The 16,532-nt window shown below is 41.6% G+C and overlaps 1 protein-coding gene across 3 annotated transcripts in view; it reads right to left on the bottom strand.

Moving 5' to 3' along the window:
* Positions 1 to 2,609: 2,609 nt before the first annotated feature.
* Positions 2,610 to 16,532, bottom strand: part of MAPKBP1 (mitogen-activated protein kinase binding protein 1) — a 92,451-nt gene continuing 78,528 nt past the window's right edge. For 2 of the 3 annotated variants that reach the window (XM_056492118.1, XM_056492117.1), the window contains exons 23-31: positions 16,028 to 16,264; positions 14,954 to 15,123; positions 13,214 to 13,359; positions 12,635 to 12,805; positions 11,696 to 11,774; positions 9,824 to 10,134; positions 7,964 to 9,025; positions 4,775 to 4,860; positions 2,610 to 3,778 (exon numbers count right to left, since the gene is read on the bottom strand). In XM_056492118.1, the coding sequence (XP_056348093.1) occupies positions 3,485 to 3,778; positions 4,775 to 4,860; positions 7,964 to 9,025; positions 9,824 to 10,134; positions 11,696 to 11,774; positions 12,635 to 12,805; positions 13,214 to 13,359; positions 14,954 to 15,123; positions 16,028 to 16,264 (2,556 nt within the window). In that variant the 3' untranslated portion in view covers positions 2,610 to 3,484. The remainder of the gene's footprint in view (positions 3,779 to 4,774; positions 4,861 to 7,963; positions 9,026 to 9,823; positions 10,135 to 11,695; positions 11,775 to 12,634; positions 12,806 to 13,213; positions 13,360 to 14,953; positions 15,124 to 16,027; positions 16,265 to 16,532) is intronic. The other variant, XM_056492119.1, reaches the window with a different exon arrangement.

The raw sequence follows: 16,532 nt of genomic DNA, 5'->3' as shown, positions 1-16,532 counted from the left end.
GTTAAACAAACAACTTAATACAGATATCTTACTGTGCCTATGCTAACACCCACACAAACCAGTAAGAGGGATAGACTCAAATTTATTACCTCCTCCGACAAGCCTCTTCACTTCCCAGGCAGTTACCATTCATTATTTCTCTACCTGGCCCAATGAACAGCCTGCAGTGAAACATGTTCACAAGGTGCAAATGCAATCCATTTATGTTCTTTTTGTTTTGTAAACTAGAGATTTTAGGAACATTTCCTACTGCCAGCAATAGGAAGTTAGCAGGGAAGAATTAGTTGGATCAGTCTTAAGTTATAGGATGCCACACTGTCTCCTCAACCCTCTCAGCAACAAACTTGTGGCACCAGCATTTCCTTTACTGGGCTTCTAATCAATTCAAAACATCAAAGCCTTGAACAAGCAGCCCATGACTTTGCCATTTAAGAAAAAAAAATAAATCGTTGCTTAGAGAACAGCAAGAGAAGAAGCAAGAGGCTCAATAGAATATATTAAAAACAAACTCCTTCCAATTCATCCTTCAGTTACACATCACCATCTCCAATTCCTATATCTACTTTCCTGAAGCCTTTTGGTATTGTATCATTCACAGGTATTGGCCAAATGGTGTTCTCAAGACCAAGACTATCTCTGCTTCTACTCTGTTTTCCTGAGTCTCCTACACATACTATTCTAAACTTATTTTAAACTACACAACCATTCTCCAACTGATCTACTTGCCCAACACTTTTCTCGCCATCATTCTGATCAGATTTTAGCTCTAGATTCCTGCATACAGCCGTGACCCCAAGTAAAATCCATTCCAGGAAACAAAATCCACTCTGATCAGCTTAAAAATCAACTTTGCTTCACACAATTTATTTCCAAGGAGCTCTGTTTCATGCCTCTATGCCAGTTTTGCTGGTTGTTGCCCTTTACCTTCATGGTAATTCTGTTCTCACCACTTGGCTCTTCTGTATCATCTCTGACCTTTTTGTCACTATCTCAATGTTTAAATAATAAAATGGTTAAAAATTGCACAAGGAAGTAATATAAAGGACCCTCAAACAGTTATCAACAGTACCAAAATATACCTGGGTTCAAGGGACTGCAATTTTTTCCTGAGTGTTTTGTGGCCCCAGTAGAGCAAGAAATTTCCTGTATACTAGGACATATGTTCACAGTCTGAAAGTGGAGGAACTGGTCACTTCAAAAGCAAGCTTGACCCACACTAACTCTTATCACAGACCCAACATGACTTTTACCACACATTCCACTCATCGCCAGTTCACATTTTCACTCAGAGAAACTGCCATTTCATCTCTGGTTTCCAACTTGCCTTCCTTTGCAAAACCTGTCTGTGCAAGTGAAGCTGCCCATGGGACCAAGCACACCAGCTGATTCAGCACAAGATAGTGCAGAGACAGGACTAGAAAATAACTCCTTTAAAGTTTCAGTACAAACCCAATGAAGGAAAGGTTAGCAAGGACATGTGAAACATGATTAGGCAGATTTCAATTACAGGCAGAGCTGGAAAGCTCTCCAAGGGTTCCCCACACTGCCATGTCCTGAAGCACTTGACAGTGATCAGACAGCAAACCTGTAAGGGGAGAGACAGAACTGCAGATTATTCATCCCCAGAGCTACTCAGGAGAAACAGGTTGTCCTATGCCAGACCAGCAGAAAAAAGGCCGCACTGCAGATCTGCAGTCATAGAAAGACAGAGAAGTCAAAAGACCACATTTCCAAGTGCCACAGGGGTTCAGAGAGACAGCAGCCAGGACAGTAAAATGAAAGAAAACTGCTTCCACCCTGTAACCTCCATAACCAAGTGATGCAGTCTGGCTGCCTCTGACTGACTTCCACAGATGTTAGCAGTCTGTCTCCCACCAAATTCTTGTTGCTTGCATTAGTTTTATGAACTGGGATTACACTGCTCTGCCTTAAAATAAATGCAAGACAGACTGGAGATGGAAGAAATAAAACACTTTGTGTACTTGCCCCTGCTGTTGAAAGGAGTAGGAGTAAGGGGGAAGGTGCTGAAGAATTTCATTGGTTTAAATTTTTTTTCTTAGCTTACATCATTGACCTAAAAAACATCACTGGATGTTTTTTGAAACTAACAATTATAAGCTACAAGAGACACAAGTTAGCATGGGTTAGAAGCTCCACAGGGCAAGAAGAATATTGCACATACAAATGCAAGAAGAGAAGATTCTGTTTCTCAGACCAGAAATTCATAAAAAGCAAAGAGGCTAGAGGCAGGGGAAATGGTGGTAATCACACCCCAAAATATCTCATTTGACTTTCTTAGGAAATAATTTTCTGACGGGATTTGAAATAGCTTTACAGAAGGTAAGAGAATAGCTTTGTTGGAATGTAAATATTCCATTTCCATGTAAAGGCAAGGAGAAAACATCTTCCTATCACAGTGAAATGAACGAATGACACAGATGAGCTATGGCACTGCAGATCTCTCAAATCCAGAGTTACATTCTAAGAGATGGAAACCAGCTTTTCAGTGTCACTTCTCCACAAATAAATCATAACATCAAAGTCAATATCCAATTCCTAATCATGAAAAGCGGCCGAAACAAACTTTGGTATCTATATCCAATTCTTAAAATATCTGCAGAAAACCTGGTCTGAAGTATCAATGTAACATCAAATTCCAGATTAAAAATACCACTTATGAATTCATGAAGTAATCTCCAAAGCATGGCCCAAGGGATACAGAGTCTTTCCCTGGAGGTGAATGCAGATAAAATACAGTGTGAGGACTGTCTTGACACAGTAGGAAAGCAGACAGGGTTGTCATAACAACAGCAGGATTACTGCAGAGAACAAAACTAAGGCAGGAAAAGCAAGAACAGCAAGACAAGATCTAAGCAAAGTTCATTAATTGCACAGACACTCCAGCCTGTCTCCCTGTTTGGGATTTATAATACAGAGATTGTTTCTCGCTGGGATATGGCAAACGGATTGACAGTTTTTTTAAAGGACAAAGATAACAGCCACAAATGTGGCATAGAGCAACAGTCAAGAGAAATAAATTAATAAATAAACCCATAAAAAGTCTGATTCTTGATTCTCATGAAGTCTTGGAGAGAAAGGGATTGGCTTCACATGGACTCCTTCACTTTTAGTCAGCAGTTCAGAATTTATTGGATAAACTGGAGTTTCTTTGTATTTTTAGGTGTCAAACATCCTGACCTCCTGGCTATGAAGAAATTTCATGGCAATTTCTCCAAACTCCTCTTTCAAGACTTTGTTTAGAGACAGGAAGTTGAAGACAGTTGGGAAACAAATATTAAAACTGTGGCCAGCACATTGCTAAGAATTGGAACAAGTCAGTTGTTGGAGCCTGAGGAAATCAATTTATAAAGGTATCCCCACCAGCCCTAGACCAGCTGATGGTAGCATTGGTCTGAAGCTCTCTCTGTGGTCCTCTTCATGCAATTATTTCTGTGTATTCACAAACACCTGAAAGGCATCCTCCTTAGAGCTTTTTGTCCATGCGTCGTTCCACAGCTTGCAGCAATAGCTCTGAGTACTGTTCCAACAAAGCTAGTGTCTGCTCATCTCCCAGACTCTTGGGACTCGGCAGATTGGCACCACATCCCTCATTCACTGGGCTAGTGTTATCCTGTGGCTTCACCAGCGCCTCCTTATCTTTTGGAAGCTCTTCTGCATCCTTCAGAGAGTCCAATTCTTTCTTCATTGAGGAGAAGGTTTCTGTCAGGAGGCCTGCTATTTTGTCTTTGTCAGTAGAAGATTCTGTATCGTTCAGTACCTGAAAACAAAGAGGAGGGGAGAAAACAGAATGCATTGGGGTTTAGGCAGAGCACCAAGCAAGCAATTTTAACCCTTTAGGGAAGTGAAGCCATAAAGATTTTCAGACCAATCAAGTCTACTTTTCTTCAATATTTGAGACTGCCCATTTAGACATATGGCAGGACATGCATCCAATAGTTCCTAGCAGCACAAAATCCAGAGGCATTACTCCAATAGGACAGAGATGGGAAGCACGTTTTTGGGTAGTGTTCCCTTTATAGTGGGCTTAAGGAGGTATGTGTTTCCCAGCTGCACCACAGGGCCACAGTCTCCTGTCTCTCCTGTCTGCTGCCAAATGCAGCTGATCCCAGGAACAGAGCAAGGTCAGAGACTTAATGCACATGCTGTGGCCAGAGCTGCACCATCAAAGTCTCACATTCACTGCAGGAGACTTGACAGATCAGTGCTAAGCAAAGAAACAAAGAGCTGTTATATTGCTCTGCATGAACTCTGGTCTGGTGGTGAGAGGGACAGGTGAACGGCTGCATGTTCTTCTCACAGCTGGATTCCCATGGTATCCCACATTTGCTGATCTTTTTCCCACGCAACAAAGACAAAGAACAGATGAGGATAATAAAACTCAAAGCTCCTATAATATTTCATATCCCTGGAACACTACATAACCATTAATTAATTCCCTAATACCCCTTTGAAAAAGAGCACACTGTTATCTTCAGTTTACAGATAGGCTAAACAGACTGAACACTTAATTGATTTGCTCAGAGTACCATAGCAAACCATTGGAAAATGCAAGAGCTGGAAATCAGGAGCTCCTGCATCCCTGGTTCAAGCTGAAGGTGCAGTCAAGTGGACAGCCAGGCAGCTTGTGTCACTGAACAAGGTGTTAAGAGAGCACCTTGAGGCAGCAAGCACTTACACTGTGTGTAAGACGCCCGGGGGCTGTAAAGCCCAGCTGCTGCACCTGAGCTGTGTGTGAGGTCACCCAGTCACTCACCCTGCGGTAAAGGCGAAGGGCTCTGCGCATGCTGTCCTGGAGCTCGGACACCACGTGCTCACACTGCTCTATGCTGATGCCCGATTCTGGAGGGAGGGAAACATAAGAGCACAAGTTAAGGCACAGACACTCCACTATCCACAACCTCATAGTTTGGTAAGAAAACAGGTTTTTCAATGCATATCTGAAACATCACGCACACACAACTTGTCGTTCATATTTTAGGGCTGGTTTGAGCAAATTATTAAATAGGCACATTCTGCATGATCTTCCTGTCATACTAACTAGATATGCTACTTGCTTCACCACCCCTATTTTTCCAGTCTTTAGACTCTCCAAAGTCAGCAATGTTTTTCCTCAGACAGCACTTTTTTTTTTTTTCAGTCACAGATAGTCACAGATTACCCATGTGATTTCCAATTACAATTAAAGCCATGTTTGTAATGAGGGCTTCCAGTGGCAAGAGGGACAGATCCAAGGAGCCTCTAATTTATCATCTACCTAGTTAGAAATCTGCAAGCTCCTCCTCACACATCCTTCTGCACAGGGTATTACTAAAGCAGAGAGGATGATGGATTATACTGAATTATTGCAGTGTTTTCTACTGAGGACTGAGGTACAGAGGAGTTGTGACAAGCAAACATCACAATAGAATTGCATTGCTGAGCAACCCATGACATACATTGCTGATACACCATAATCCAAAACTGAAAATCAAAAGCAAGCAACTGAAGGATGGCATCTTTTGCCTGTCCCCACAAGATACTATCTCCAAAACACGAGTTGATGACCTGCAATCTTTATACAATAAACACTTCCATGAGTTTGACACAAACAAAGACATAGACACACAAACACAATCTTCAATTTGCAAAGGCCTGGACAAAGGACATTCAACTTCCTTTAGTTACCCAAACCCAAAACTTTGTCACATTAGCACTTTAATTTCTGTAATTCTAAGAACACCATGTTTGAACAGACTGAAGAGGACCTGAGCTAATTTTATGAATACATCTAGATGATGCATAAACAAGTACAGCTAGAAAAACATCCACAAAGAACAAAGGGGCATGAACAAATCCTTCCATCTGCATTCTTTGATCCTAAATCACCCGTGGAGTCTGAGCACAGTAGGCTTCAGTGCAATCCAAGATTCTTGCTTTCTGTCCCCCTCCTTCCCTCTTTATGTTTGAAACCCAGCTGTTTCTTCTCATGATTGTTTCTGGATTTCTCTTCTCATCATTGTTTTTATGCTGGTCTCCAGCTCCAGGAGATGCCAATCATAAGAAAGGCCACAAAACCTTAAGTAACAGACATTTTCTGCCTCTTGGGTGTGCAGAGCAGTGCTCTTCAGAAACTAGCAGAGAATATTAAACACAGCAACAGTATTAAGCACATCTACAGCATTTTACCTGTAGATGATCAAATGCTTTAACAACAAAAATTAAGTCCCTTTATTTGCAGCTGTTATACAAGTAAGAAATGGAAGGACAGAAAAATCAAGTGGAAACCCAAAGTAGCAGTGCAAGTCAGAAGCAGAACAAGTCTCTATCAACCCTACAGTTTTAATTTAAACTGCCACATTGTGATTCCCAGAAGCCACAGTAAGTTGTTCACAGCAATAGCCAACTTGGATCTAAACAGCTTTTCCAGCACCTACCACTAACAATTTGGGAAATGTGGTCTGCAAGAAGCTTAAGGCTGACAACGCCTACTGAGAAAAAAAAAAAGCATTGGGATCCACAGTGCTATATCATTCTAACTCACTAAAGGATGCTGTTAAATATTCTGTCAGCCTGTGCTATGTCTTGGGAGCTGTTAAAACAAACAAAAAAAAAACATTACTGAAAAAACCCCTTGCACTTTCTCTGTGGTACCTGTGTTAATTCTGCAGACTGACCAAAAAACCTTTTGCTATGTAGCCTGATTCGCAAATCTAGGAAAGAAAACTCAGCCTAAATAGTACAGACAACTACAATTCTGCTGTAGAATGTGATTCCACAGCTTCAAGCTACAACTGTTGCTGGAAGAAACCTCACCCCTGTAGGGGGAGGGTCTGAAAATTTCAGATACACTCACTGTTCTTCAGAGCACCTACAGTATAATAACTGCAGGTCTCTCAGACAAAACACCACATTTCCTGTTTTAAATAATAGTGCTTCAATCTTAAGGTGTTTGATCCGTCTAGAAATGCAAAAAGAAAAATAACAGTGCATCAAAAACAAGTTAAATCTTCTGCAATGCTTTGGTGCAGAAATACTGTGCTTAACCAACCTGATGAATGGTGCAACAGCCTGGTACCACAGAAGGCAATTGATCACTGGATTACAAAGCTATCCCTTCTCAGATATGAGTAAGAACAACATAACAAAAGGGATAAAAAACTGTATAGTCCCTTAAGGTACAAGCTATCAGTACAGTGGTTAACATCCAGCTTTCTAATGCACAACTCATAAAAGTGTGTCCTTTTAGATTGTGACATAAAAGAAAAACTTCAGAGATGATGTGGAACTAAACAGTGCCACAGACTGCCACTGGAGGTTTTCCTGCCGTGGAGAACAAGATTTCTGCTTCAATTTGAACTTATCTGCTAGTTTTCATTTTACTTAATTACCTTAAACTGAGGCCTGTAATAGTGAAAGTTTTTCATCTTGTACCTTTTTCTCTATTAACTCACATTTTTTATGTTCAAACCCTGCACGTGCACTGCATATTCAGTTTGCAGACATCCTCAAAGCAGAGCGGTAACAGCACAAAGCTTGCTCTCACAGTACAGCAAGGAGCTCACCTTTATGAGCTTTATCCCATGGGAGAAAGTTGTATGCAAACCCTTCTGGACCCTGCATACTTGCATATTAACAAAGGAAAGTATGGGCCTAGCATAATTCCACTGTCAGTATTATCTGTGCTTGATTGATTCTGTTAGCACATGTTGGCCTGCACCGTCATTTGCTGGCCAAACATGCTACAAGAGGAGGATGGGATCTGATCCACACACTCCAGGGGATTCCCAGCATATCAGCTTTTAGCACTGACCACAAAGAGGTAATTGAATAACTAAATCACTAGAATCATGACAGTTCTGAGATCTACAAAACATTCAGCTAAGAAGGACTGTCAGACATAAGACCCAGAGGAAATGGAAACTAAAGACTGAGAAAAAGGTGTTAGATTGAAGAAGTGTCTCACCATTGAGGGGATGGTTTATGGAACGAGACAGGTGCAGACAGGACGAGACAGGCCAGAAGCTGGACGTAAAGAAATGTGATGGGATCGTGAGGCGGTTCACAAAGACAGGAGACAGAAGGGGGAAGATAAGAGATGGGTATCCATGCACACCTGAGACCTGTGCCGAGGCAGAAATTGATGTAGGAGACCTCGGCCTGATGGGGTCTAGTGGGCAAAGTCCAGGTTGGCTGTCTAGCACACAGGCGATGCCGGTGATCCGCTCCCTGCCCCTGGGCAGGGTGCTCTCAGGAGACCTCAGGTGCTGGCCCTCTGGCACCTCCCTCAGTTTCAGACTAGCAACCCCTGCCTCATCCTGGCAATCTGTCCTTGAGACTGGAAAATCCACTGGGCTGTCCTTAGCAAGCCCTGTTGGGACCTCTCTGCCAGGAACTAGAGATCCAGCAGTTTGATTCTCCCTCCTGGAGGCTCGGACCTCAGGAAAAGAGGGTTTCTTTTTAGAGGCCCCAGCAGGTGACTGTGGAGACTGTGGCTCAAGCAGGGTTTTTGTTTTGGTAGTGGGTGAGAAGGAGGCCAGTGTGGGTCTATCAGGCAATGGCTTGGGAATGTCAAGAATCAGATGTGCTCGGTTTGATGATGCCAACTTGCTGTGGAAGGACTTGGGAGACGAGCAGTTTACAACTGGCTGGAGTGCAGGTTTCACTGGAACATTTTCTTTCACAGGCATCTTAATCTTCTCAGTATCTGATGTAGAACTAATCTGTGGCTTCTCTGTCAGTGGAGGACTAGTTCTCCCATCAGTCAACATTTCAGTGGAGCAGCCAAGGTACAGATTTTCCCCTACAGATATGCTCCTTGACATCTTAGCCCGGAAGCTGGTTGTGGGGTTCATGTAGGACTTTGGTTTTGCAGCCCTGACATCTTTGGCCAGCAGAGCACCAGATCCATCCATCTTCAACATACTGGCTGATAACACCCTGCAATTGTTAGGTCTGGGATCCTTCTCAACCACCAAAAGAGTCTGAGGACGCTGCTTGGCAGAGGATATCACTCCAGGACCCTTATCTGTGAAAATTAAACAGACAAACATTCCAAAAATAGACAAGAGCCTGCAGTGAATTCCTAAATTGGAATTTAATGTGGCTCAGCTCAGCCCCTGTGAAATGTGTACAAACATAACCAGTAGTTCAGGTCAGTATCACTAAGCCTCAACAACTTTCTTTTTTCCCCATCCCTCATCCTGCTCACACACTGCTGCTTTTCTCATGAGAGATTTGTTCTCAAAGTGTGTGGTCAGAAGACCTCAGACCACTGTGACTCTTAAGAAAGAGGCCAGAGGAAGCAGGCAAAAACTCATATGCTGTTGTGGTTATCAGGTGGGGTTTTTTTGTTTTTTTAAACAAACTTATTAATGGTTACTGAGTTGATTGTTTCAAAAACAGAGTTATTTCGCACAGTGAGCTTGGATACAATAAGCTCCCTGTTATTGTCCCTTCCCTCTTTCTCTCCTTCCCACTCTGGGGAGCTTTAATCTTAGCTTGGAGCAACCACCCATAGCAAGAGAGAATACTTTGCAAATATTTTGCAAATACTTCATTTCACCCTTGCCAGTGCTCCTCCCACAGATGGCAAACAAGTATCAGAGACTGATAATTAGAAGACCAGCATCTGCATTACAAATTTAAAATATTAAGTAATATTTTAATTAATAATGTTAAAATATTAAAAATATTTTCCCTTGACAGGCTAGGAGTTAAAGTCTGTAGCTCAGAATGCAGAAAGACAAGCTTAATTTAAATCCTCCACTCAGATGTCTCCATTTCATTCTTGGGTTCATACCATCATTCCAACATGTGCCCTTACCCTCATGCACAAGGTCATGCACTGACTGTGCCTTTCTCATGACAGCATTCACAGGGCCTTCTGGAAAGGAGGCAATAACTCGTCCAGGAGCCATTCCAACTCTGCTGGTCTCCAGAGCTGATCTGCGTTTTTTCTGCACATAAATAGCTCGATTTGAATTCACATTCTCTAGGAGCTGGCTGCTCTCTGATGCATCACCAGGATGGCTGCTGTCATTTTTCAACAGGTTTGGTGTAAACTGACTGGTCTGGGTTGGTGGCTCGATGGGCTTTGAATCCAGTGTCAGATTTGATGAAGAGAGTGACAATCGTCTGAAGAACACAATAAAGGAATCCCAGTTAAAACAAGTAAGTATGTTCCCCTAGATAGACAGGAACATGCATTAAGTTTCTCTGGAATAAAGAGCCCCTCCCTGTCTGAACTCTTTTGAGTCAAAAATGCCCTAAGCTGTTACTACTTAATTCTACTCAACCCTGCAAGCTCTGGTTTTCAGGCATTTGACTATAGGCTGTGCAATCACAGATAGCATTGGGTTGCTGTTTCCAGGGAGGACACTATAAAAAGTGAAGACAAAAGGGAAGGAAAAATTCCAGGCATAGGAAAGACTGGGCAAGTGAGGTCAGGTCTTTTCTCTCAGCTCACCTTACTAAAATTTAAATATTTTCAATTCTAAGATAACCCTAAGAGGAAGTAAATATTATTTAATTATTTATTCATATTAATATTATTAATTCCTAACATTAGGAAAGCTAGTCAGTATCTTCAAGACGAAAGCCAAATTTCCTCTTCCTTTCCACTTCAGACAAACACAGTGGGCTTACTTCAGAAAGGAGGCAGCTTCCAATCTGGCATGTTTAAACAGCTGAACAGATTAAAAGCCCAAAGGTTTTCATAATCAAAAACTACCTCCCCTGTTGCATTTCTAGAGCACCAGTGCTTCCTTCACTCATCACTGCAACTCTCCAGAAGCTTACACAATAGCTAACCATTGGCTTCCCTCCCAAACACAGTCTCAACATGAGACAGACTAAGAGGCGCTCCTGACAGCAGCAACAGCAGCAGCTGAATACAGCAATAACAAATTTCCCTACCATGCTGAATCTGGACACAGCTGGTGAATCTTAGATGATGTATTCAAATCTGCTTAGTCCTATATAATGAAATTCCTTTGAGCTAAGATTTCAGGTTGTCATTTTAGAGGAATACAGAAGTATTTGTTTGTTTTAAGCATTTATGAACCCAAAGCAACAAAAGCATTGACCTAATTTTTAATATTTTAGAATTTGTTTTGTTGGGATTTTATTTTAATAACAAGGAAAACAGCTTGCAGAGGCCCTTTGGAGTGCTTTTGGGCTGAGGGGTTTTTTGGAAGAATAATACCCCTGTGGGGCTTTGTGTGAGACACCAGAACACCCCGTGAAGGCATGGGACCAAGAAACAAAGCTGAATAAGAAAGGACTGTGAAACAAAGGAAAAGTTGACAAATCTACTTTCATTGTCCAAGCTGAATGAAATGCAAAAGAACAAACAGAGCATAAACAGTGAAGAGTAAATTAGAATATTAGTGATTCCTCCAACTGAATCAACAAAGGCATTAATGATGAAACAATTAAGCATGTTGTTGAAAGAGGAAAAAGAACAAACAATAGTGTTACATTAGAATAAATAGAACAGCTAAAGAGATCCAGGATAACCTGTCCAAATCACAAGAGTCTGCAAACAGCCTGCCAGATGCTGTGCTAACACTTTGCTGTGCCTAGGCACATCAAGGCCAGAACTTTGTTAAACTATTTTCACCAGGACCTAGCATGAGACCTACTTGCATTAGTATAAATACACAGACAGAAACACTCAAAACAAGCAAAGCCATACCTGAGAGCCGGGGATTGGGAAAGAAAGCGAGAGGAAATGCTGAGGTTTTCAGTCCTTTCCAGATTCCTACATGAGCCACCTAAAAATTTTGGTTAAAGGAGAAAGAAAAATGAGCAGTTTATTTACAGAGCATTCTCATATATACATTTTCTTATCATAGAGATATCAAGTGTTCCTTGATATCCAAGGGGATTTTTTTAAGCTAAAGCCACAGAGAACTAAATAATTATATTTTCTTTTAGTGTTCCACTTAGATTTCTCTGCCTTAAGCTGCTACTCTCCCTAAGGGTACGCCTCCTCCTTTTTAGCTTCCCTTTGTGTCCTATCGTGCCTGTAGGACTGTGAGGCACTGGCATGAAGCAGAAAACAAACCCATCAAAGAGGAAAAAAATAAAAGGAAAAGAAAGAACCCGAAAAACTCACATAGATGTTGCTGCCTGCAACCATTATCAATTCTAAAAAGATATGCTTTGTTCTGGAGTTGGTCGATAAAGACAAACCAGCTCCTTTGCCACTCTGATGTCTCCTCTTATTCTCTCTCTCCACCCAGCCTTTTCTTTTGTGACATTGGCGATGCCTTGATGCACCACTAGAGGCCACTGCGTGTCACCTACGGGGGTGAACGCGCAGCCAATACCTTCCTCTACAACAGGAAAAACCGGTCCGGGAGCAAAGTAACAGCTCTTTAGGATTCCAGGGAAAATACTTAACACAAACTGACACATAGCCCAATCTCACCCACACAAATTTACACACAGACCGATGCAGTTAACAGATGTCACTCTTCTTTAGGCCTCTTACACTGTTTTCCATTTTTTCCCCTCTCCCCATATACACACAGCCATGAAAGCCTAGCAGAACTTGTAGCCTGCTTTGGTTTATACAGAGAAAAATCAGGAGTGACCTTAAAAAGTCTCCTCAGTGAACACAGAGATGTACCTTTTCCATCAGTGTTGCTCAGGGTCCCAAAATGCTCCTTGAGGAACTTTTCCTGATCAGGTATTTGAGGAATTTCTCCCTCAGGCATGCTGGTACCCACATCCTCCTCTCCTTCTTCTCCCTCCAGGTCTGAGGCACCATCTACACTCAGAGGTTCAGTGCCTTCAGAATCTGGGAAAAGGCAAGAAAACTTCAGTGCTGTAAAAACTTAATCAGAGTAACAATAACCAAGTTAAAAAAAAAAAAAAAATCAACAAAGATGATAGATTGAACCTAGAATGTTAAAGTCAGTCAGCATTACATGCAGTAATTCTCTAATCTATCATAGCTCACAAACAGCATAGCCTATGGCATAGTCAGTACTAAAGCTGCCTCCTTGGCTAGCAAGGTAAGAGAAAGCCAAAGGTGCACAAGGGAAGAAGGAAAGTGCACCAACTCCTGCTTCTACAGTGACTTTGTTGAGGTTCAAATGCTCCTGGATCTGTACAGCAGTACCTGTGAGATCAGCAGGCCTGTGACCTCAGGTCAGCTCACTAAGAGCTCACATATAAATACATTTATAATCTCTTTGCATCTTACCTTCATTGGGATGGTCTGGGCTGGACAGACGACTGCTGCTGTAATCTACAGAGCAGGCACTGTCTGGACTGTGTTTGTCTGGGCATCCATTACTGTGATAACCTCTACAGAGCTTCCCATGGGGCAATGCTTTTACCTGGAACTCACTACAAGAGAGACAGGAAGATACAGCACTAGAAGACATATTTGTTTACATTGCAAAGAAGCACATTTTAACTTTAATAAGGCCTTACCTGTGTTAGTAATACCTTTTATTACACATGTAAAGCTTTAAAGAGAAAAATAAGTTGATTTCTCTCATCATAATACATTTTATTTTTTGCATTTCATTAAGCTTGGACATGGAAGTCCCAAGGGGACTGTCTGATTTTCTGGGCATGTCAGTTCCCACGATTACCAGGCACTAGCAGCACACTGCTCTGGCTTGATTTCCAGTACAGGTGAGGAACAAATGTAGAAGTTACATGGTGAAAAAGGGAATAAAACCAGACCTATACCTGCAGGAGAGAAACTCTAGTTTGCCATAGATTTAAGCTCTAATACACTTTTTTTCCCATTTCATGACCTGCTTCTTCGGGAAAATTCTGTGATGCAAAATATACAAGATTCTGACTTTGAGAAAGATGAATTTACTGAAGAATATCATACAAAAATAGTCTTGTATGACAGGGTTACTGATTTCTGTTGTGATTTCATGGATCTTATTTTGTCAAATGTCACCAGCACTGTTCTTTTGCCTGATGCCTAAGGACTTCAGTTTTCCACTTTTTGAAATACTTTGGTTTCAAATGTATGCCAAGGCAAGGTAAGATGCAGAAGTCAATCAACTTCTGAATAGCAACTACCCCTGGCAGCTCCCACACTGTGTAAACATTGCCATGTGTCCAGCCTGTGTCCTACATCACTGGAGGGCCTCCCTTTCTTACATGATGGAGCAGCACATGGGTCTACTCTGTCCAAATGTTATCATCACAAAATTAAAAATGAAAAATAAACTAGGCAAAACTTAGCAGCCTCAACTGCAAAATCTTGGCATGCACTCTTGCATAAAAGTCTGCCTAAAGCTATCAGACCCACTCAGTGTAACACGACAGAAGACAAAGGAAATTAAACAGCCACTAGCATCAGGTTAAGAGGGGAAGGAAAGAACAAAATTCAGGGAAGGAAAATAAAAGGGAGCACAGAAAAATTAAATTATGTATAATTAAAACAGAAAAAACAGCAGAGGAATAAAAAAGGTCTCCACTGTCTCCAGTGTCCTTTTCAATTCCATCGGTATTGTGCAAGTCATTCTACTTCCCATAAAAGAGTAATCACACACTACATTTGCTAAATTCTTGCCCAATTTTCATAAGTGTCCTGTCAGTCCTCCTGGGTAGGCATTTCACTGCTACATATGTGTCACTGTCAGTGAGTTTTCCACCTTCCAAGTTTTCCCTTACTATTTTCAACCCAGATAAGGGAGAAAGCAAAAAGGCTGCTCCCAAGTTGTTTACTCAACTAAAAAAAAAATTTGGAGGAGACTACTAATGTGCAGTTTCCTCAGAGGAATATTATTTTAATGGTGCCTTCTTAGTTTCATATTCCTCTAGCATCCATCTGACATAGAACTCTCAACTAAACATGCCAGACATCCATCAGGCAGAAAGTCAAGTCATCAAAGTTACCACACAAGCTGCAAGAAAATCAGAACAGAAACATCAGAACAGAGCCATGCACAGCAGAGAGCTTATTTTTAACCTGCTAGAGTCTGTGGGATGGATTTCATCTTGCTCAGGGTAGATTACACATTCCTCACTCTCAGAAGGTTCCAGTTCCTGAGAGAAAATCCCCTCTTCACAAGACACAAGCCGAATCACTTGGGGTCGCACACAAGACCCATTATCTTGAGGAGGTATTGAGCTGCCAACCTGGTTTAATTAAAAAGAGAAAAAAAAATAGGTATTACCAGTGTTTTACCTTACATCAGCAGGTGCTGTGCAGGGCTAGAAAGTATGCATTACAGCACAGAATATGATCAGCAATCTAAGATCAGAAAACACAGCAATCCTATGTCTTTTCTGTTCCTTATTAACTATAACGATCAGATTACTGCTGTACTTTCTTGGTTTGTTTCCTGTTTACAATTCCCTGAAGCTCTTTGGTAAAGTACTCTTTGATCACACATGGCTTCTATGGACTGATTGCTCGATTCACAAAACTGAGCCATTTCAACTGAAAAACTGAATTACTGCACACAACAGTCTGAATCCTCTTCTCAGTCACACAGTTACAGGGCAGGGAAAACCTCTAAAGAAGCCAGGCCCTGGGACAGACTGCTACTGGAAAATAGGCACTAGCTTTCCGAGGATGAGCACACATTACTTGCTGTGACCAATCAATACAAAGATCAAAGAGAATTTACTAATCTAGCACAGCTAACAACTAAAGGCTTCATGTGAGTCACGTTCCAGTGGCTACTAGAGTCAAGAAACTGCATCCCAGCACAGTGAGCTAACAGGTTACCAGGTTTTTAATTCCAAGCTCAACTTCTCAACTTGTTTTTGACATAAAAATTCAAAGAACTAAAAGAAAACATGAGGTCTTCCTGTAATTGAAAAGAAACATTGACCCCATATTGTCTCTGCTGTAAGACAGCAGAATCACACATTGCAGGAGTATTAATTGCAATAGAGTTATTAGATAAGTTCCCCAGAAGTCATTTAGAAAACCTTTAACGATAAAAAGAATGGCATCAGGTAGTAATAAATGTAGGTAATAACAAGTAGCTGCACTAAGAGTGGGTTCACCTCTTGCTCATAGTACAGCCCTTACCTTGTTGGAGTGCACAGGAAGGTCACTGTGCTCTTCTCTGTCGTCCCCATTGCTGTTTTGGGACAGAGAGTCTCGACTTGGAGAGCGGGAAACAGAGAAGGACTCCAGCTGGCGCAGGTCAAGCATGGATTTCACAGTCATCTCTATGTTGCTGGTTGGCTGGGACCAGCGACCACGCTGACGGGGCATCTTGCTCATCGGTGCCTCTGAGCGCTGGATTGCTGCTATCTCTTTGGCCTGAAGGAAATTAAAACACAGACTGTCTTAGAGACTGAGTGCTGCTGATGGAAAAACAGAAGAAAAAACACAAGTTACACAGAAAAAAATAACTATGTCTATCCCAAGAAAAGCCTCGAAATTGTCTAAGAGACAGCTTGAAAGGGCACCTTTAACCATAAAGCATCAAGTAAAAATGATACTTTTGTTGCTGCTTCTTGCACAGTTGAACAGCTAAATGTCTTGCTCAAATCCAAATATATGAACAGCCTCATCACCACACAGATTC

This window comes from Oenanthe melanoleuca, chromosome 5, assembly GCF_029582105.1.
Source record: "Oenanthe melanoleuca isolate GR-GAL-2019-014 chromosome 5, OMel1.0, whole genome shotgun sequence".
NCBI classification, from domain to species: Eukaryota; Metazoa; Chordata; class Aves; order Passeriformes; family Muscicapidae; genus Oenanthe; species Oenanthe melanoleuca.
This window is presented reverse-complemented; position numbering and strand designations above follow the sequence as displayed.